The sequence below is a fragment of the Megalopta genalis genome, chromosome 2 (assembly GCF_051020955.1).
Source record: "Megalopta genalis isolate 19385.01 chromosome 2, iyMegGena1_principal, whole genome shotgun sequence".
Lineage (NCBI taxonomy): Eukaryota > Metazoa > Arthropoda > Insecta > Hymenoptera > Halictidae > Megalopta > Megalopta genalis.
The window spans coordinates 30,194,165-30,213,993 of NC_135014.1; the positions used below are offsets into that span (position 1 = coordinate 30,194,165).

At 44.9% G+C, this 19,829-nt stretch overlaps 4 protein-coding genes and 1 long non-coding RNA gene across 14 annotated transcripts; 3 read left to right on the forward strand and 2 right to left on the reverse strand.

Moving 5' to 3' along the window:
* Positions 1–114: 114 nt before the first annotated feature.
* On the forward strand, positions 115–2,278 carry Pus10 (Pseudouridine synthase 10). Its single transcript, XM_033486852.2, has 7 exons — positions 115–237; positions 343–481; positions 543–644; positions 711–1,015; positions 1,091–1,302; positions 1,377–1,502; positions 1,589–2,278. The coding sequence occupies exons 2-7, from the start codon at positions 344–346 to the stop codon at positions 2,212–2,214; spliced, it is 1,509 nt and encodes a 502-aa protein (XP_033342743.2). The 5' UTR covers positions 115–237; position 343; the 3' UTR covers positions 2,215–2,278.
* Positions 2,279–2,818: 540 nt separating this feature from the next.
* LOC143258851 (uncharacterized) lies at positions 2,819–3,575 on the reverse strand. Its single transcript, XR_013032754.1, has 2 exons — positions 3,393–3,575; positions 2,819–3,205 (listed from the first exon to the last, which is right to left on the reverse strand). It is a non-coding gene; the product is annotated as an uncharacterized LOC143258851 (long non-coding RNA).
* Positions 3,576–3,733: 158 nt separating this feature from the next.
* lwr (ubiquitin conjugating enzyme lesswright) lies at positions 3,734–5,829 on the forward strand. 5 transcript variants are annotated; one of them, XM_033486856.2, is made up of 5 exons: positions 3,734–3,988; positions 4,049–4,118; positions 4,707–4,790; positions 4,878–5,140; positions 5,214–5,829. In XM_033486856.2, the coding sequence occupies exons 1-5, from the start codon at positions 3,885–3,887 to the stop codon at positions 5,278–5,280; spliced, it is 588 nt and encodes a 195-aa protein (XP_033342747.1). In that variant the 5' UTR covers positions 3,734–3,884; the 3' UTR covers positions 5,281–5,829. The 5 variants fall into 5 exon arrangements, with proteins under 5 accessions (XP_033342747.1, XP_033342751.1, XP_033342750.1 ...); XM_033486860.2 differs by having other exon boundaries at positions 3,743–3,761; XM_033486859.2 differs by having other exon boundaries at positions 3,789–3,948.
* Positions 5,830–5,947: 118 nt separating this feature from the next.
* Vkor (Vitamin-K epoxide reductase) lies at positions 5,948–7,617 on the forward strand. The gene is made up of 3 exons (XM_033486861.2): positions 5,948–6,343; positions 6,510–6,607; positions 6,831–7,617. Exons 1-3 carry the CDS (start codon positions 6,168–6,170, stop codon positions 7,061–7,063), a joined length of 507 nt encoding a protein of 168 aa, XP_033342752.1. The 5' UTR covers positions 5,948–6,167; the 3' UTR covers positions 7,064–7,617.
* chas (chascon) lies at positions 6,482–19,527 on the reverse strand. 6 transcript variants are annotated; one of them, XM_076519082.1, is made up of 14 exons: positions 18,499–18,856; positions 17,930–18,315; positions 17,799–17,827; positions 15,715–15,912; positions 15,603–15,639; positions 15,171–15,340; positions 14,606–14,785; positions 11,224–11,439; positions 10,766–11,021; positions 10,330–10,686; positions 10,049–10,260; positions 9,723–9,975; positions 9,187–9,655; positions 6,482–8,497 (listed from the first exon to the last, which is right to left on the reverse strand). In XM_076519082.1, exons 4-14 carry the CDS (start codon positions 15,778–15,780, stop codon positions 7,963–7,965), a joined length of 2,751 nt encoding a protein of 916 aa, XP_076375197.1. In that variant the 5' UTR covers positions 15,781–15,912; positions 17,799–17,827; positions 17,930–18,315; positions 18,499–18,856; the 3' UTR covers positions 6,482–7,962. The 6 variants fall into 6 exon arrangements, with proteins under 6 accessions (XP_076375197.1, XP_033342740.2, XP_033342738.2 ...); XM_033486849.2 differs by lacking the exons at positions 17,799–17,827; positions 17,930–18,315; positions 18,499–18,856 and adding exons at positions 16,995–17,053; positions 17,254–17,585; positions 17,674–17,791; XM_033486847.2 differs by lacking the exons at positions 17,799–17,827; positions 17,930–18,315; positions 18,499–18,856 and adding exons at positions 18,881–19,327; positions 19,388–19,527.
* Positions 19,528–19,829: the final 302 nt, after the last annotated feature.

Below are 19,829 nucleotides of genomic sequence, written 5' to 3' on the forward strand. Positions count from 1 at the left end.
TCGTACAGGGAAAACGTGTTTGTCGATGTTCAAACGCGTGTTTGCGTTCCATACGAATTTCACATTGTATCTAATTGTATCTTTCCATCTGAATAAACCGTTAAATATTTACAGGTTTGCGGAAAATCGCGTGAACTCGTTCCGATTTAGGGGTGATTATTAACTGTTACGCTGGCAAAACATGTCGACTTGTCAAACATTGTAGTTGGTCGACAAAGTTCAAGTGATAAAATTCATGTAGGTTAATGAAGAAGATGAATAAAATTTTACCGTGGAAGTCGGTGAAATATTGATTAATAAGATCTTTTGCTTTTCAAATGCTATATATGTTTTTTTTTTCAGAATGAGCCTTTCGGTCGAAAATAACAAACGCATTTTTACCTTTCTGAGGCAACAGAATTGTTGCTTAAAATGTTGTCTTCGTTTCATTGGATGGAAATCGTGGGAATGCTTCAATGATCCTGTGAAATTTGTTAAATCTGTAAGTTATAGTTACGGCAGCTTTAATTTATGTTTTGAGTTTATTGCCTTGCTTATTGCAGCTAGGCTATGTCGAAGGAGATGCAGCTATCATCGATGAGACACGCTGCATGGCTTGTCTGGGGATTCTTCAAGATGAAATGTTAGAATTAGTCGCTCAGAAAGTATGTTAAAGTGTTTAACTTTAAACGTGTAGGCTTAATATAAATTTGAAATAATTTTATAAACAGATACAAACTGAAGTAGAAAAACAGAATTACGACAGTGATACGTTTCTATGTGCATTGACAGTACCTACATGCGTGAATCTCAGAGAACGTGCATTACATACGCAATGTGCTAATGGACTGGATCTCACGAAAGACACGTTGTTAAGTCTTAAGTTTAAACTACAGACTATAAAAGATATTTGGAAGCTAGTGATCACTCCCAAATTAGAACAGGTCATTAATAAGCGAATAGACTTAACTCCCTCTGCTTTTCTCATTGAAATTATTTTGTCATATGATAATAATGATGAAGAATGCAGAGCTTTGTAAGTCAACAGAGACATTTTCTTTTTAATTCAAATAGCAGTTATCAATATTGTTAACAATGTTCTTCATTGCAGAGAAAACTTTTGTGGAGCTTCATGCAACAAAAGAAGAAAAGGAAAAAGAGAAAACAATGTCAATAGATTTAGTAGAAGATGTATAGAGACTTTACTGAGTAGTACAACGGATGAAAAGTTCAACCAATTTCTAATGACATTTACATTTGATACACCTACAGCCATATGTGTAAATAGTGTCACATGTATACACTCAAGTATTTTTGTAGGAGGTAATATAAATTATACATATATGTTGTATTACCAATATACGAATAATTAATAATAATTTTTTTTATACTGCTAGGTCGATATACCAAATTGTCTAGAGAAATCAGTCAAACACCGTGGCTTATAAATGGTGAAAAAAAAATGGGAACATCAGTTCAAGATATACTATGTAAACCTATTGCTGATGCTGTAACAGCTGAATGTATGTCACTTGATATAATTTCTATCATGCATGAGATTTGATAGCTCATTTTATTTAAAATATAATATGGTTTTATATCTGTACAGCCATCAAATTTTTATCATCTGGAAGAGAAGACGTAGATGTAAGAAATATATACACCGGAAGACCATTTGCAGTCGAACTAATTAATCCTCACATGACAAAAATAACAGAAGCGTTATTGTCAGATCTGGTCCAGAAAATCAATCAGTCTTCTAAAGAGGTACAAATTACATCAAATTTGAAAGTTTTATCCAGGAAGGATTTAAGGAAATTGAAGGAAGGAGAAGCTGTTAAAACAAAAATTTATCGAGCGCTTTGCGTTTGTCGCGCTAAGCCCGAGGATATGTTGCCTCTTGAAAAATTGAATGATTTGAAAAAAGTCAAAATAATTCAAAAGACACCGATTCGAGTGTTACACAGGCGGCCTCTTAGTCCGAGAACACGTTTAATATATGAAATGAGAGCTCGGTGGGTAAAGCCTCAAGAAATACAAACACTATTGACTACTGTGAGCGAAGATGCCAACATGTTTTTCGTATTAGATATTAAAACACAAGCGGGCACGTATGTGAAAGAATTTGTACACGGAGATTTCGGTCGAACGAAGCCTAGTTTATGCGAGATTCTTAAAACAGAAGTAGATATAGTTGCATTAGATGTAACAGGCATCAACCTAAATTGGCCTTAAAGATTACTTTAACGTTCCAACTACCAAAATGAATGGAATTTTAAATAAATTACAAAATAAACAATTTTGTTCACTTTTTAAAAATTTTATCTTCCTTTTATTAGATGGGCACGAATAAAATCATTTTCGTGAGTATCTCGAAAATGTAAGTTTGAGCGACAATAATATGTACAAAGAAAAGTTGTCTTTTTTTTTTTAATTGTATCAAGTGAATACGTGATTACTTAAATTTTAAATCAGTTGCTATTTGGGCAATGTTTTCGCCTCTGGTGGCGAAAATATGGAGCTCCGTTTAAGAGTCCGTAGAACGCCAATTTGTAAATGTCGAATATCGCGGCGCGTGTTTCAGATGGAGCACCAGGAGAACAGTGGTTGCAATGCGATTTGTTTCGCATGTATCATGCTCTCTTGTTCACTTGCTATTCCGGCAGCTCCTTCTTTCATGGCTGGAAGAGTTAGGGAAACCCTAACCTCCCGTACCTGTGCTTTTCTTTTACTTTATGGAATAGTTTTACTTTACTATCCTCTTCGCCGGTAATAATTTTGTTCCTACCTCCCAAAATTCCTCTTTCTTTTTACCACCTTTTTACGCAATAAATAAGAATTTTTAATAATATAAAAATATTCTTTATTGAAATACAGTCGGTATGTTGCATTACGGTTCACGCGGTCGAAAACACCTCCAAACGTGATCTGGACCTCTACTCATGTTATGCGATCCTAATGTTAGAAGTAGATTTTGAGTCGAGTTTCACAATTACCTTATTTTGAACGACGAATTCAATGCAAGCTCTAGATGCACGCGTGCACGTAGCAAGGAAATTTTAAATTAATTGAACATTTGTACACAAGGGGATGAGAAAGTCGATAAACTGCCAGGTACGTATTCTGTGTTCTATATAATTCATTAAAAGATTCAATAATGTTGTCTTATTTTTCTCTTTCTGCTGTATATCTCTTACTCGTTTAACTAGTCAACGACCGGTTCATTCTGTAAATTAAATACTCTCTCATTAATGTTTTACCATTAAAATTCATATTATTTTCATAGACTATAACGTCTATGTTTAAACAATTTGAAACGTGAATAAGAAACATTTTATATTACTGAACTATGCAACTGAAGCACGTAATGTCTATTAACATTTGGAATAATTATTAATATAATCATTATTAACATTTGGGATTAACGAAAAGACAGTTGCGTATAAGTTGATCAATCGTCAACCTGGACAAGCTTGTTCTACATTTCTATTGCCCAATCCGTATGATCTTCTTTACCAACAGAGGCAAACGAAGTATCGCAAATAATTAGCCAATAGCTGATCTGGACAAATGTGTATTATTATTTGATTGGCGATGCTCTTCACGATTTGTCCGAAATATATATTCCTTGATCAGCAGAAGTCCTAATGCGGATTGGAACTTTATGAAAAGGACGCACATGCATGTATCCGATGTGGATTTGTAGGGCGCCGGTTGTGGATCCATAGATTTTCTGAACACACACCCCATACACACAAGAATTGCTTGCTTTCACTGAAAAGGTTATTTAGAGTTTGGTTTCTGTGTTGGTTCCTTAATTCTCGTGGCTCTTGGGGACTTTGATTTCGCCAGAGAAGTATATTCTGGTGTACTCTGTGCTTTCACCCTTGTGCTGCCCGCGTTTGATGAAATTTCGGCGCACAAAGTGCCTGGAATCGAACCTCGGGATCGGTATCGTTCAGCACCGTGGTAAAGCCTGTGGTAACGTCACGATCCACGTCCGTCCACGGTCCTGACTATATTTCGCGCCTAAAAACGTTCAAGTTATCTGAACATATACTTGTTGCAGATTAATGTCAGGCATATCGAGTGCCAGGCTCTCCGAAGAGCGGAAGGCATGGAGAAAAGATCATCCTTTTGTAAGATATATATGTTTTACTGCTACTACCCGCTACGATCTCAAGTCGCGCGCGCGTTTCTAACTTCGCTATCTGTTGCTCGAAACTTCTGCATCGCCCCTCCTTTGCAATATTAAAAAAAATTAGAAATATTTCTCGATAGAATGTTTAATCACGTTTTTTTATCGACAGCTCGCGAATTTTTTATTGAATGACTATCGATGTCCTAACCTTATGCTTATAAATCACCTTTCAAAATTCGAGAGAACATCAATGAAGACAATTGAAGTTGTAAAATATTTTCCGCCTCGAATTCACATTATTTTGTGACTTAGGTATTGTATAGTCTAAAAGTTGGAAACGCTTCTATTTTCAATGTTCTCCATAGTGTAGACACATCACATAATACGATCAAAATATGTTTACTATCTCCGCATAACGCAGTCATATAACTTCGTATAATACATTCAAAATATTGTTTAAAAATACCGTTCATGTAAACGGTATTTTAGGCAATATTTTTGATAATGTTATGTGAAGGTAGAGTATTTGTTCTAAAGACTATGAAAGTCTATTTAACCAAGTTACAATGCATCATTCATATCATAGGGATTTGTAGCAAGACCGACCAGAAGTGTGGACGGAACACTTAACTTGATGAATTGGGAATGTGCGATTCCTGGCAAGAAATCTGTAAGTTAAAATATATTTAGAACATCTTTCTAGTTTGCTTGTGGCCTCTGTCACGTTACTAACATTATTTAATACAAAATATTGTAGACACCATGGGAGGGTGGACTCTATAAATTGCGTATGATCTTCAAGGATGACTATCCGTCGAGTCCGCCAAAGTGTAAATTCGAGCCTCCACTATTTCATCCAAACGTATATCCCTCAGGAACTGTGTGTTTGTCACTCTTAGACGAGGAAAAAGACTGGAGACCAGCTATCACCATCAAACAAATTTTACTTGGCATACAGGACTTATTAAACGAACCTAATGTCAAAGATCCAGCCCAAGCAGAAGCATATACAATATATTGGTAGTACTCTATCGGTTTAATCTGTCATATGTCAACAAAAAGAAGTATGGACTAATCGTTTGTTTTGTTACAGTCAAAATCGCTTGGAATATGAGAAGCGTGTCAGAGCTCAAGCTAGAGCAATGGCTCCCCAGGAATAAGTCTATATTAAGTATCATTAAATTCAAATATTCCAACATATAAAGAAGTCATTGTATACCTATAGTATAATATTCTAATATTTGATCAACGTTTCATATCTTTTTTATAAGTGACATTAAATGTACAACGTAGTTAATTTTCTATTTTCTGCATTTTCGTTTGTGTAACAAAATTCTCATGCACTATCATCAATAGATTATTCGTTATATTAAGTACAAAAAAAATGAGGTATTGTTTCCCCTTAAAAAAACTATTACGTACCATACGTTGTTAACAAGTTAAACTGTATTTCAGAAGTTTTTTTGTTAACAGTTTGTCCATATATTATGAGTTTACGCATTTTTCTAAACTAAAGTATAATTCGTAAGGCTTGCTGGCAATTACTGATAAGTCTGTGGTGAACTGTGAATCCAATTCTACAATAAAAATGAAAAGAACAACGCTTATTTCCTCTTCAACCCACAAGCACTCTATGTTTCTGACGAACATGTATTTAAAACTATTTTGAGAATTGTATAAGTACAGAAATAAAATTACGATTTATTTAAGGTCCCATTCTTTTCATTAGAAATTTGACCTTCTAATGAATTTTATAAGTATCGACTAGAGCTGCGACAGAAGCGTCGGTATCGCAAACAAGTATGATAATACGGTGAGGTAAGATTAAACATAGCATTGATCAACGTTCAATCTTGCTGCGTGTTTCACGCTGGTTTGATTATCGATCGCCGCATCCGTGTTACTTGCCTCCATCGCGAAGCATGAGTTAACGTACGATTAAATTTCCAAGTAGAAAACCTGTGCCGGTTGTTCGTACAAAATTATTGTCGTTAAAACGGACTCGGTGCATTAAAATTACAAGTAAATTCGTGAAACATATAGAATCATGACTAAGCAGTCAGCATGGAAATTAAACGTTGCGATCGCATCGGTTTGCCTCCAAGGATTTGCTCTCTCTTACTACGGTTATGTTGTGGAAGTGGCGAAAGAAGAAAACGATTCCTACGAAGCGATGTGCGACATTAGCGAACACATCAGCTGCACCAAAGCGTTTATGTCAGAGTAAGTTTTTACGATATTTATTCGGTGATGTAGCCAGTCGCAGTTGATCGCAGTCATTTATAGTCGAGCAACGTGAAGTTAACACTTATCTGCGCGGCAGAATTTTAAAAGGGAACATGAATGTAACATTGAAACGAATGTAGTTCAAAGAAGCATTTTATTTCAGATACGGTAAAGGTTTCGGAATAATTCCAGCAACATCTCCTCTGTACATGCCAAATTCTTTATACGGATTAATGTTTTATGCTTTGGTCGCAATACTCGGTACGTAATCGCATATGTTTCTGCTAGAACGCGGTGCAGTTCTCTTCATTGTTAGATAGCGCGCGTAATTCAAAAACTAACGAAAAATTACGATTATGTATTTTGCGCGACAGCGACAATAACAAATAATAATAATAAGTTAACAAGGCACACGTTATAGCAGAATCGATTAAATATTGTATTTCATACTTTTATTAACGTTCTAATAACTGTTTGCTTTTAGGTATGTTCAATAAATATTTCACTTCAGCTCTTGTTGTAACGTTAGGAGTTTGTTCGAATCTTGGTTCGATTTACCTGGCCTATATTTTGTACACTCTAAATAATGTGTGCGTGGTCTGTGTTAGTACTTACATCGTAAACGCTTTTATACTAATACTTGCTGTTAAAAAACATCGAAAACTATTCCAAGATGGCACAAACAAGAAGAAGAAAAAGAAGAAGAAGTCGGAATAAAGATTTCTGAGAAATATCCGAAGACTCTCGATGACATTTTCATTTATCATGAGACACAGCAGTCGATAGCAGATTAATTGTTGTCTCGACTTGTTAAATTTTTAACCTTTTTAAATTGAATGTTAAAAATATTAAAGCGATCGTAATAAACGATTCGAAAAAAGCGTATCATCGTGCTTAGAGTCGCGTTAGGTTCCTGAAAAAAAGTTCGCACGGTGATGGTACATTTTAATTAATTAGATTTCTCGTCGAACAAACAATAGTTAACGCTGAATAATCGATGTTTCTGCATTTCTACTGTGGGCTAAGACCAGAATTTACTTTATTATAAAATCTATGCTTGTTATTCCGTAAACTAGTCTATAAAAATATAAATGTACATAAACATCCGCGAGTTGCTTTGTTCTTTTACGGATTTTATGGGGTCCTATCAGCGAAGTTTCATGCACTATTTTCATATAAATCTTGTGCAAGTAAATGTCACAAGTCAAACTGAATTATTGTAAATCGTATCTTTGTACAACATTCGTGAATAAAATATTGTTACGAACGAATCGTTATCGTTCACTCTTCCCTACAAATCTGATATGTAATCTTGGATTGTCGGCCGATATATATGTACGAGATACAGAAAATGTAAAACTCACATAGCAAAATTAAGTATTCGATTACTTTACACTATACAGAACAACATACCGATGGAAATGAGAGATAAGTTATTTTCAATTCAAGGTATCAGGAATATACTTAAAGTAACGAGGAAAGAACCAGAGTACACGCACTGACAAGTCGAAGATGAATCGCCGGGGGGGAGTTGAAGTTTACGAAGGATCGTCTCTGACCTCGAATCTGCGACTAATGTCGCGTAACCTACAACTAAGAACGATTCGACGCGAGATTCAATATTCGTATCTACTGTCCCTCAATAAATCCTTATTGCTACGGCTGATGCTAGCCAATATTCCAGGGCTTTTCAGAGGGGGCGTTTCGTTCAGCCGATTCAACTGTAAGCTGGATGTGTATGGTATCCTCGATGGTGGCGAGTTCGCGCCATTTCTAGCCGCCTCGACGTTGAAGCTTTTGCTGCGCGACAACGACGACTTGTACGTTCTTTCCGGTTTCACAGGTGCCTGGACAGTCTGCAAGGACTGCACCGGTATTTTCGGCGATTTCACTGTGTTCTTTATCGATATATTGATCATGCTTCCGTATTGGCGGGACTGGTTGGTCGGCGGGGCCATGGTATGGTAAGCAGTCTGCTTTACCGGCTGGTGATATCGCGCCGTCGACTGGCTTCCCGATCTGCACGTCTGTCCAACCGAGTGCAAATTCCTCGGCAAGGTTTGCGTGATCCTCGGATGGTCGTCCCTCTCGTGATTGTTGACCAACCGACCGGTGGATTTGCTAAACCTGTCTAGGGAACTGGAGGCGGCGCTGAAACCGCCCCGATTCGAGAATTTCACTGGCGGTCGTTCTTCGGATGAGGATGAGGAGGAGAGGAGGACCGGCGCTCGGTCAGCCGAAACTACATAGCGGCAACGGCAACACATGCTATACTCCCACTTCATGCAGCCTTCACCCATTGTCGAAGCGACCGACTTTCGAAGCGTCGATGTACACGATTTATAGGCAAGCGAAGCGCAACGTCTCCCGGTTCTAACTCGATTACATAAGCCTGTATCGGCTTACCGTCGACTATCTCGCCACGATCCGCTCGCAGACGAGTAACGCGACACCCTACCTTACAATTAGCTTATACTACACGGATCGATTAGCCGTCTGAAGGGTTTTCTCAGGCGTCTGCACGCGAAATGTCGTTCTTCGCCGATCCGTTCCGAGAAACATAGCTCTTCTCGAATGTTACGCGCGCGAATCGGTATCCTATCACCGCTAATCAACAGTACATGTGTATCATTTTTATGCCGCGCCTGTTGACGGCAATCCGGTATGCACCGGTGCATCTCCTTCGTCGATAGATGGGCGTCGCGGCGCGACGCGCACAGGATAATTTGATTATAAATATTAAATATTTTCGCGGCTATGTCTGCCGGTAACCAGGACGATGGAAAACGACATTTTGCATGCATCGATCTAATAGCCTGTGCTAGTAGTAGCTCGGTTACCTGTACTGTGTTTCGGCAGTGGCTCGGCTACGGATCTTCCCCGAGCGTCTCGCGTCTCTGTACCCTTTCTCGCGGCCGTAGATGCTTCCCCCAAAGGGATCCTCCCCAAGGTAATACCTGTGAACAGGTGGCGTCGACTCGCTTCTTTGCCACTGTTCCTGAACAATTTGATCGCTAGTTCTGACGGTCTTGTTGATCTTAGCGTTGTTGTTGTTCGCCGCAGCGTTCCTGGGCGACCTAGGCGGTCGTTCCGGAGGTTTCTCCTCGGCGTCCCTTTCGTTCACCAGAGGGATATTCTTGTCGATTACGTTGTATTGGAGGTAAGTCGGCCCGTTGTCATCGGTTTGCGTCAGTTGAGAAGTGGAGCTGCTGCTGGCGCGTTTGCTCTTCCTCTCGGAGCTGGCTGAGCGCAGTTTTCCGACCAGTTTCCTGAACGACTCGCCTATCTTGTACTTCGAGTGTCCCGAACCTTTAACGATCACGAGAACATCGGCTTATCTTATCCGATCTAGTGGTCCGAGCGAGTTCAGACTTACTTTTCGTCGGTCGAGCAGCAGACGACGACTCATTGGCTTTTTTGTTGCTCCTCGACGCGGACTGCGGAGCCGGTGAGGTCGACCCGGATCTTGGAGTCGGCTTCTTTCGAGTCTCCCGATCCAATGTTTGCTCCTGCACGTCTGGGCCACGATTCTCCCACGTCCTTTGGATAACATGGACAGGGCTCGAGGTTCGAATTGGCATGGAGCCGGAACCGTTCAGGCTTGTTCGCCCCTCCGATTTCGTCGACCACTGAAAACCATCGTCGGGATTACTTATTACCCGCTTTCAATCGCTGGTTGCAATTGTTAGAACTAACTCGAACCTGTTCCTTCGATCTTCGTCGAACAGGTGGAGACGGGGTACGTTGCCGGTCGTTCACCGATTCCTGATGCTCCGATCGATGAATGGATTCGTACGTTTTCGAGTACGTGCACTCTTGGACCTGATTCCTCGGAGGCTCGTTGCCGTGGCCGTTCGTGTGAACGATCTCCACGTACTGCGACGGGGAGCTGGTCCTTGCATGGTTCTGCCTTCCTGTATAACCGAAAATATTTCGTTAAACGAACGACCCGCTCGTGATTAATGTATCTAATTTTCAGTTACCTTTTCCTTGATATCTCTCCGACCAGTCTGTGATCCCGTGGAAATAGCCCAACGGCGAGGTCGACTCTCTGCCGGCGTTGCGACTCGGTTGTTTGCTCGCGAAACTACCGTTCTGATGGTCGCGTTCTTTGGAAGTGCAAGACTTCATGGTGACGTTGATGTAGCTGGTGTTGGTGCTGGTCGGAGGGTGCACGTCGTCGGCTTCGATGGATCCGTGGGAGGATCTCGATTCGCTGCCGAAATGGCTCTCCAGCCACTTGGAAGTCTCGAACTTTCTGGCTTCATCTTCTTCCTCCAGGTCGAGCGGTTTCTTCGTCAACACGTCCTTCCGGGACGGAAAACTCTCAGCCGGGAAGCCTGCGAAAACGATCCGTCGATTTTAAAAAGAACTGTTACCGTCGGCACGTCGCTTAGGCGTCGACGAATTCACGTCTACCAGAATGTTTGTGCAAACGGGCGGTTCTCATGGCCGTCGATAACGGTGTCCAGTCGCCGATTCGTTCTCCCTCGGTTGTCTCCGCGACGTAGCGCATCTCTCGACCGACCTTCTCGCCGCCCGAGATGTAATCGACAACGTCCTCGTCCCTTCTCTTGACGAACCTCTGAGAGCTCTCTTTCCTCGTCTCCGTTGCCTCGTCACCGTTCAGATCGACGCTCGCATCCTCCTTCGCGGGGACCTCGTCGTCCTTTATCTGCGGATTATCGTCGGTCGGTCAACGTTTACACGGATTAATCGACATTTGGTGCGCTTATAAATAAAATAAAATATATTGCCCAAGTATCAAAGGACGATAGTATTACTTATGGGAAACCTCACAACACAAATTTGGAGGAAAGCGATCTTGTAACTCCGTTAGCACGCGAAACAGAATGATTTACACAGAGATTACGAACCTCCTCGTGCTCCACAGTGCGTTTCCTCTCGGTGACGATCAGACCGTCGGGCTTCAGCTCCTTCTTCTCCAAGGTCTTCTCCGTGTCGATCACCTTGTTCGATTTGGTGGTATGCTGGACGACCCTGGGTCCTGTTTGCGACGCCAACTGCTTGCAGGACTCGGCCAGGGCGGCTCTCAGATCGCCCCGGTTGTTCTTCACCGCGTTCTGGTACGCCTGCGGGAACGAGACGCGGTGTGTGTATGTGTGTGTGTCACGCTCCTCCAGTTAGGTGCCGGGACAACAGGCCGCGCCGGTTGTCGAAGACGATTATCCTGGCAAAAGGATCGTGCCTAGCGCAGGGGCAGCGCACCTCCCGAAATACACCGCGACAAACCGGATCGTCCGGTGGCCGGTGGTGGTCGGTGACCGGTGGCCGGCGCCCGGCGTCGAGGGCCCGGCCTTCGGGCCCGTTCGACAAGTGGATGGAAAGGTGTTTCTAACGGCTGAGGTCACGGCACCGGTCCCCCGACGGTAAAAATGAAACTCGCGAGACCTTGCGAAAGCTGGAACGGTTCGCGTTCGTGAAACGACGCGACGCGACGCGACGAACAAACGGGATCTATCGAAGAAAAAAATGGCAACGTTCGTTACCCGATGAACAACGGTTCCGATCCGACCGGCGCGAAACAGTCCCAAAGATCTCGAGAGAACGGTCCGCGATCGATCCGATCGAAGAGACACCGCGATCGCAGAACACCGCGGTACACTGATCCAGTGGTTCGCCGACGCGATAAGAGGCTCGACCGCGGGTCCACGAGCCAGCCGGAGAGAGAACGAGAGTGAGAGAGACGATACGGCCGCGAAACTACCGACGAGGAGGATAAGCTATCGCGAGGCAGAATCAAGCGAGATCGGGACAGAGACAACGAAAGAGAGCCTGTGGAATGTCCTGTGTCCGAGAGAGCCTCGCCAGGAGAGACCCGTCGAAGGCAGTTCGGCACGGAATAGCTGGTGCGACTGGGTCCGCATTGCGGCGATCGCAGTGATCTCCGCGATCGCTGCGATCGCGGCAATCATGGTATTCGCGGGCTGTTCGCGGCCGGTTCTCGGCCGGTTCGCCGGCATTCGGTGAAGGGAGAGGACGACGAGCCTCGGAACCGCAGAGATCATCGACTTCCACTTCTCGGCCCTCCCTTCTCTGCCCCGACCCCCCCCCCCCTGCCACCGTCCGCCACCTTTCTCTCTCTCTTTCTCTTTCTCTGTTGTTCATCCGTATATATCCCTACCTGACACTCTGACAGTCGGCCCTGCTCGTCCAGAACGATTCCAACATCGCCGCCAACAGGAACGGCGACTATTGTTCGAGCCACCGATAGCCGTGGATCCGTATCTTTAACGATCTATCTGCCGGACGCCTATCGATTTCGTTTTTCAAAGACCCGTAATATCGTCGACGCGGGTGAAAGGTTAATAAGGGTGCCGCGCCGTTTTCTCGGCGGTGATCGATTCCCGTCGAATCGTGTTTCGCACCGATGTTTCATCGAATCCTCCCTCGCCGAGGATGCGCGAACGCGTTTAAACTTATTTGGACGATGTTTCCGCGAAAGGAGAAATTCCATTGGCAGATGTATCAAGGGTGGAAGTAACGACGTTTTCTGTTAGGTCGAACGAACATTGTTACCTTCTAAATGCGGACGACCGTACGTTCTATAATTAAATCTACGCGATCTATCGACATTTGATACGGGTATCATGAATATTATCTGTACTAAATGTTAAATAGAATAATATTATTATGCTACTTATGAATATATATATTATATTATATTATATTATATTATATATATATAATATAATATAATATAATATAATATAATATAATATAATATAATATAATATAATATAATATAATATAATATAATATATATAATATAATATAATATAATATAATATAATATAATATAATATATATAAATATATATAATATATATTATATATTATGAATATACAGCGTTACGCTTGCGAGCGTTCCGTTCTACCGCAAGAGGAATCTTACGTTTGTTAAATCTGCAAATGGAATTTTGTCGCACGCTCTCCGATTTCTGGGTAATAATGTGTATGCAAACGGGACGAACGCTTCCGTGTCGCTACACGGAAAGTGTTTTACATCTGTTACCACGATTTTGCAATCGAAAGAAGCTGTACGCTGTACGCCTGCATTCGCGAGCTCCGAGCAGGGAGGAGGGGAAGTTTACACTTTCGATTCTCGAGCGGACTCTTCTCTGCGCGATTCTTCCCTCGCGTTCCCCGCTGAACAATGACCCGTCGAAATGTTACTGTGCCACAGGGAAGTGTCTCTCCCTCTCTCTCGTTCTCTACCTTCGGCTCTTTCCCGCACGCGTGGCCGACCTTTGCGGATATTTTTCCTCGCGATCGGTTCGCGGAAATGAAATTCCGCGGCTGGACTTCTGCGACGTGAAACCCATTAACCGGTCGAGCCCGTTACCCGGAGATTTCTGATAAGAGGCGTGACAAATACGTTCGGAAGCGTGGTACACCTGTTGCGCGTCTCCTCGGGCAGTCCGTCGATCATTTCTACTCGTTCCTGATGTCCAACACGGAATCTTTCATGTTCATCTCCAAGCGGACTTCGTATTTCGTGCAGCCACATTCTTGTAACGCCGGTTGCATACTCGAGGAGATTAAAGCTACAGTAAATTCTCCCAAATTGTTCTTCCAAGCTTGAAGAGAAAAATGGATAATTTGGGAGGAGGGGATACGATTATATTCGAGCCTCGTTTTTATACTTGTCGATGATCGGCAACTAATCGTATCTCTCCTCTTCCCAAGTTATCCATTCTTGTTTCCGAGCTGAGAAACAATTTGGAAGAATCTATTAATTTGGAAAAGCCAGCGAACGGAATAATTGAAGCGACGATGCGTGAAACAGTCTTCGAAAAGTCGTGGTGCCCGTGCGGGAACGAACATGAGCGCGAGCATGAGCACGAGCCGGCCTTGACCGACTCCGGGAAGGGTGTGTCCCTTCCCGCGAGATCGCGAGATCGCTTGAGAATCCGAAATCCCCAGCAGTCAAGAGAGCAAAGTTTTCAAAAGGACTGTTCTTGTTCCGCATCGTTCCTCTCGGTGCTTAGTGTTGCTTACTTATTTCAAGCGTCGTCATTCTGTGTCCTGCGGAGGTCGACAAATCCTCTCGAACGTGAAAAACTGTGCAAAGAATGGAACCGTTGTTTGTCCAACAATAAGAGGCGCCACGCGGCGCGACAGGACAGAGAGCAACAATAGGAGAGAGTGAGAGAGAGAGAGAGAGAGCGTCGGGTACTTGGGTCGCGGCACGCGCAGGTGGAATTCAGGTGTGGGTGTGTCACGCGCGCGGATATACCTCGTCCGAGATATCTCCCAACTGTTGACGATCCTCCGTCTCGAGCCTCTCCTCGATTTCCTCGCGGCTCCTCACCACTGTCTCGTTCAATTCCTTCTGCACCACACTGCCACCGTCCGCGGACACTCTTCCACCTGTCGGCCAATCGACCTCTTGCGGTTGATCACCGGTTGTTCGCCTCTGCAAACAATAGTTGTCTCGATCAATGCTAGATTTTCCTCATGTCTACCATACCTTTGGAGGCGTTTATCAGAAAAGTAAAACTACATAAATACGAAAACGCGTTGCCTTGCCAGAACCACGAAGTCTGAAAATTTAGACAAGAAAACAACCTTCAATGAACACGCAGATACATCTGCTATCTAATTAAATTTGATCTGCGAGTAGCTGTTATACGCAGAGAGATTTATAGTACAGAGATTTGTTTCCATCGTCGCTGAATCGACCAATTTCGAGTCTCCGAAGGAAGATCGAATAGGGTTGCCGGAGAATCACTGTCCGCAGGAGCGAACCGCAAAGTGTCAACGGTTAAAAGCGGCCGCAGTAGCAAGAAAGGTTCAAGTACTTCTTGCGTGGTGTGCTCCTGTTGCTCGACATCCTCGGTGGTGTTCGTGGTGACCAAGGGGCCGGAGTCGACGACCACCTCGCCATCTTCGAGCACGACCTGTCGCTTCACTCTGGTCTCGATCTGCCTGGTGGTGGTGATTTCCTTCTTCTTGCGGGTCTCCCATTCCTCTGCAACACCGGAAGCGGGTTCATTGGTTCGTCACGGAACGATCGTCTTCGAACAAAACCGATTGCCCGGCATTCTCGGGCAAACGATCGCCGTGGAAAACACGGCGCGGTAAGAAAGAAAGTATGTAGAAGTCGAGCGATGTCCAGAGAACTGTTTCGCGCGGGAATACGTAGTACGCTGGTTTGCACGCGGCACACCTTGCAGCCCTTATCTATTATCTCGGGTGGTTCGAGTACATCGTCGTCGGCGGGCAATGCTCACCTTCTTTCACCAGAGCTATGGAATTCTCCGGGTCGATCTGGAAGAGGATGACAACACGTTTAGGATATGTTTAGAGTTCGACGGTGGAAGTCGAAGGAGAGACTGTACTCACGAGGATCGGCGGATGGCTCGCTGGCGGTGGACGAGCCTCGTATCGGCGTGTCGAAATCACCTCCATTATTCGATCATGCTTGCCGGTGGATCCCGATGGTCTTGGTCTTTGAGGATCGTGACAGGAAGCGGAGCTGTTGGCTCACCACGGGTCGTTTCAACGAAAAGCCGCTCCGCGATCCGATAACACTCGGCTTCCCTGTAGGAATCCAAGATAACAACTCGTTTACAGGATGTTTGTTGTAGCTCGAATCCTAAATCTAACGCGAACCATCCTTGATCCGTGCGTCACGTTGCGCGTTGCACGTTCGCTCCGGGATGGCGCCACGCCGCGCGTTCAAGTCACTCGGAATGCGGCGACGATATTGCTATTTAATACATGCGAATTCGTCCGAACGATAACGCGTTTAATTAGCATCGCTGAGCGCGGTTGAAAAAGATTCCGTGCACCGCGGTCGCACGTGGCTGGCTTGTCGTTAACCGGCGGGGGGAAAAAAGTTTTCGACTCGAGCGCGATTATGTCCATAAACGTTCGCTTCCAGGAACGTCCAAGGACACTGGGATGCGAGGATCACCGCGAGCTACAGCGGCGCGGGCCGAGGAGAGACGAAACGTCTCGAGGCACGAAGACGCAGTCTATTTAACGCTTCTAATTGCAAGCGTAATCGCCGGCACGTGCGTACGTGTGTGCGTGCCTGCGAACGGGGTGTAATAATTCATCGGGACGCTCTTTCTGCATAAAAGTCCGAAGGCCGCAGTGGCACGCGGGCCTGTGGTCGCGACGACCACCTCAATATGGTCTGCGATACGATATCGAGATGGTTAAAGACACGCGTGCGCCACGTACGACCAGTTGCCGATTACAGTGGCGTATCTGTGTCAGATTGTTGCCGCGACACGCTCCGAAACGATCTAGTAACACCGATCGCGTGCACCCTCTTCGCAAGTCCGCTTCTTCCTCGCTTGAGTCGCGGCGAGATATTTAGAACGTCGCCGAACAGTGGCTCCAGAAATTCAAATTTGAACTGTTATCATTTCGTGAAAACCGTAAATCAGGTCTCATTTTAATGCTCGAAGCTTCTACATTTTTTTTGTAACGTACTCTCCTGCTCAAACTTTGCTATACGATTATTTCTGGTGCCACTGTAAAGGTAGCTTCGACCAGGAGAGCAAAGGGCGACCGCGAGGGTGGAGAAGGTTGAAGAAGAGCTCGACGAGACGAGTAATCGATCCCGGGCGATGATTAAGAGATCCTGTCTTAACGGAGGCGAGTCAACCTACGCCATTGAGCACTCGCGTCCTTGCGGTTGAAATTACGCACGAGCACTCCGCTCCCCGTTCTGGCTGAAACAGGTACGTAAGTATCAGGATTTTTCCTCCCCTAGAATCTAGGCTTGTAACACGCGGTCTTGCGCCGACCGACAGCTAATGGCTACCGCGAACCACGAACCGCGAACCACGAATGCACGATCGACGATCGGCGATGCCGATTTTTCATTGAAAGTTCACGTGACGAAAAGACCACGGAGAAAAGGTGTACCTGACAGCTAGCTATAGCTATAGCGTTCCGAGGCCGTGAAACGAGTGCGATTCGTATTGACATCACGCTTCGGCGACGATTCTATATACGACCGTGTCGATCCCGTCTCTCTGTCTCATTGGATATGCGTGTGACGTCAGGGATGCGTCATGCTCGTGTGTGTGCGTCTAAACAAGCGAAAACTCTCCGACGAGGACGACGTTTTACTGCTTCTTGAACATTCTGAACGACAGTTTGAGTACTTTGCTGAATCTTGATTTTCATGAAAATCGTTGGTATACTCGGGTCATGATTGATCGGCCATCATGGATCCATCGGTAAATCAATCTTAGCTAGTGTATAAATGAATAAAAATGTGGGAAATTAAACTTTTACTGAAATAGAGATGCGAAGCTCGGGTCACTCGTGATCCTAGTATACCGGTTAAGGATTAAGTTTCTATAGAAACTCTGTTGCGTCTTCAAATGGAAATACGGCAATCCGAGTGACATTCTTGTCCAAGGGAAACAGCGATGGAACGCGGTAAAAATGAAGAAGTTACTTGCGCAAAATCATTTTGCAGCCAGTAGGAGATCTGAAAAATGGAAATAGTACATTCCGAGTGACATTTTTCTTACGGGAAAGCTGAAGAAAGCAGCGGTGCGATGCGACAATTATTTATGCAAAATTGTTTTACCATTCCTTGGTAGATCCAGCAGTTGAATCGCCGCGCGACGCGCCGCGTTATTCCGGCGATTTGGACGCACGATCAAGAAACGAAAAGCGACAAGATGGGTGAACAGTGGATCGGGGGAGCAGGTGGACACTCGTGGGCGGTATGTATGCAATGCGACGGACACGTGACCTCGGCAAGGACGTCGCCATTTTGAGAGAAACACTAAGCGCGGCAAACCCGCGATCATCGATGCTCCCTCGAATTTCTCCGGGATGAACGATTCAGCGGAGAACTTTTCGATCCTAACTAGGCGCGATCCAAAATCGAATCCGAGCGATTTCGAAACAGGTTTCCGGAGCGTTCACACCCACGTCCCCGCCTCTCTCCGTGTCCACTTGACCAGAAACCTGCGAATATTTTGCTTTTACGTTTGGTTCGCACCGATGATCCGCACAATATCGTGGCCCACAAAAGTGCTCGCACACTTTCAAATTCAATCATGCTAATATCTCCTTCGGGACTTCTGTAGAAACATTTTCGTCGGCCTGCGGTACAGACCAAAGGATCAAAATCGGCGTTGAGATATCTACCAGATAATCGTCACAGTTTCTCGCCGCGGTTCTTGTAGCCGAAGATCCGATTCCTGTCGAAATATTGTCACTGTGGGATCACAGGGTCGACGTATCAACGGATAGGGAACATATCGTCGAAGGTGTGTTGAAGGTGTCTTTTCAGCCGATGCACTGGGAAGATTCCCATCGTTTCTCGCGCACGGCGGATTACGTAAGGGGCTGACAATGCCAGGTCTCGTAACATCCTCGCGGAAAAAGGCGGTTCGATGGAAGCGGGCCAGCCTTTTCCTGGGCAGCGGCTCGCCGGGGAACGTAAAGGAACGCTGAGAGGATGAGGCCGCTGGCCGATCGAGAGAGCCAGCAGCCAAGGATCGAAAGAAAAAATGGTGTTTACGTTCACCTGATTCGGTCTCGGGAGATCCGGTCTTGGATCGGCGTACGACCTCTTCTTCCCTCGAGGATAGCCGCACCGGTTATCAAAGGGATCCTTGATTGTCCTCGGTGGTCCTCGGACTAGCCGTGGTTCAGCCGGTCGAAGGCCTGGCACAACCAAAGCAGAGAATCGGAGACCGAGAATCGAGAGCCGCGAACGCAAAGTTCCCGCGCGCATGCTGCCGTGGCCAGCGCTCACGATACTGTCCGTCCATCGAGCACGCTTTCTGACGGATCCGCGCGAGCCACCGCGAGCTCTCCCAGTAGGAGACGACGATCGCCGGAGCGGCACGAAGCGCGGCCGAAGTTATCGGTAGTGATGAGATCAAGCTGGATCCAAACGGGGACTGTTACTTTCCTCGGCCGGCCGCTCCGGAACGGCTACACGCGGCTACCAAATTGGTCCTACCATACTCTGCAAACAAGACACCGGATAATACTCGTTTTCTTTTTCGATGAGACACTTTTCTCTCACCTCGGGACTAGGCGTTCCAGAGGATCCGGGTCATCCGACAGGATCCTACGAATCAACTTCCATTTTTCTGATGACAGAGTCCTGACCCGGCTAACTCTAATGCTTAGCCTCGATTGACGGGGACTTTATCGGGTTATACATTTTCACGTCTTCCTCGTATCCGAATGCGAAGGAACAATTCAGAGCAGCTAGAGAATAGCCGTAGGTACATTCGCATTCTTGCGAGGTCAGGATACCAGGCGCATACTGTTACTTTCTTCTGTGGGCACAGCAGAGGCTGGCCATTCAACCATTTTCATACCGATTAACCCTTATCGCTCCCGATGTCCGGTGTTTCCTATTGAACACAGTTGGAGTGACACAAATTAATATTTGGCCGTGAGATCAGCCGCATATCTTATCGTCAGAAGCTACCGGTCACCTGGCAATCAAAATTCTGAGA

What these genes read in the sequence shown, in the direction of transcription:
- Vkor (XM_033486861.2), top strand. Translation starts at nt 6,168, where the DNA reads ATGACTAAGCAGTCAGCATGGAAATTAAACGTTGCGATCGCATCGGTT. An exon ending in ACCAAAGCGTTTATGTCAGA is followed by an intron (nt 6,344 to 6,509) that starts GTAAGTTTTTAC and finishes ATTTTATTTCAG; the next exon opens with ATACGGTAAAGGTTTCGGAA. An exon ending in TGCTTTGGTCGCAATACTCG is followed by an intron (nt 6,608 to 6,830) that starts GTACGTAATCGC and finishes GTTTGCTTTTAG; the next exon opens with GTATGTTCAATAAATATTTC.
- Pus10 (XM_033486852.2), top strand. Translation starts at nt 344, where the DNA reads ATGAGCCTTTCGGTCGAAAATAACAAACGCATTTTTACCTTTCTGAGG. An exon ending in CTCAAGTATTTTTGTAGGAG is followed by an intron (nt 1,303 to 1,376) that starts GTAATATAAATT and finishes TTATACTGCTAG; the next exon opens with GTCGATATACCAAATTGTCT. An exon ending in TGATGCTGTAACAGCTGAAT is followed by an intron (nt 1,503 to 1,588) that starts GTATGTCACTTG and finishes ATATCTGTACAG; the next exon opens with CCATCAAATTTTTATCATCT.
- lwr (XM_033486856.2), top strand. Translation starts at nt 3,885, where the DNA reads ATGAAATTTCGGCGCACAAAGTGCCTGGAATCGAACCTCGGGATCGGT. An exon ending in GGAGAAAAGATCATCCTTTT is followed by an intron (nt 4,119 to 4,706) that starts GTAAGATATATA and finishes TTCATATCATAG; the next exon opens with GGATTTGTAGCAAGACCGAC. An exon ending in CGATTCCTGGCAAGAAATCT is followed by an intron (nt 4,791 to 4,877) that starts GTAAGTTAAAAT and finishes AAAATATTGTAG; the next exon opens with ACACCATGGGAGGGTGGACT.
- chas (XM_033486847.2), bottom strand. Translation starts at nt 15,780, where the DNA reads ATGGAGGTGATTTCGACACGCCGATACGAGGCTCGTCCACCGCCAGCG. An exon ending in AGGAGCACACCACGCAAGAA is followed by an intron (nt 14,786 to 15,170) that starts GTACTTGAACCT and finishes TATTGTTTGCAG; the next exon opens with AGGCGAACAACCGGTGATCA. An exon ending in TGCTGCTCGACCGACGAAAA is followed by an intron (nt 9,656 to 9,722) that starts GTAAGTCTGAAC and finishes TGATCGTTAAAG; the next exon opens with GTTCGGGACACTCGAAGTAC.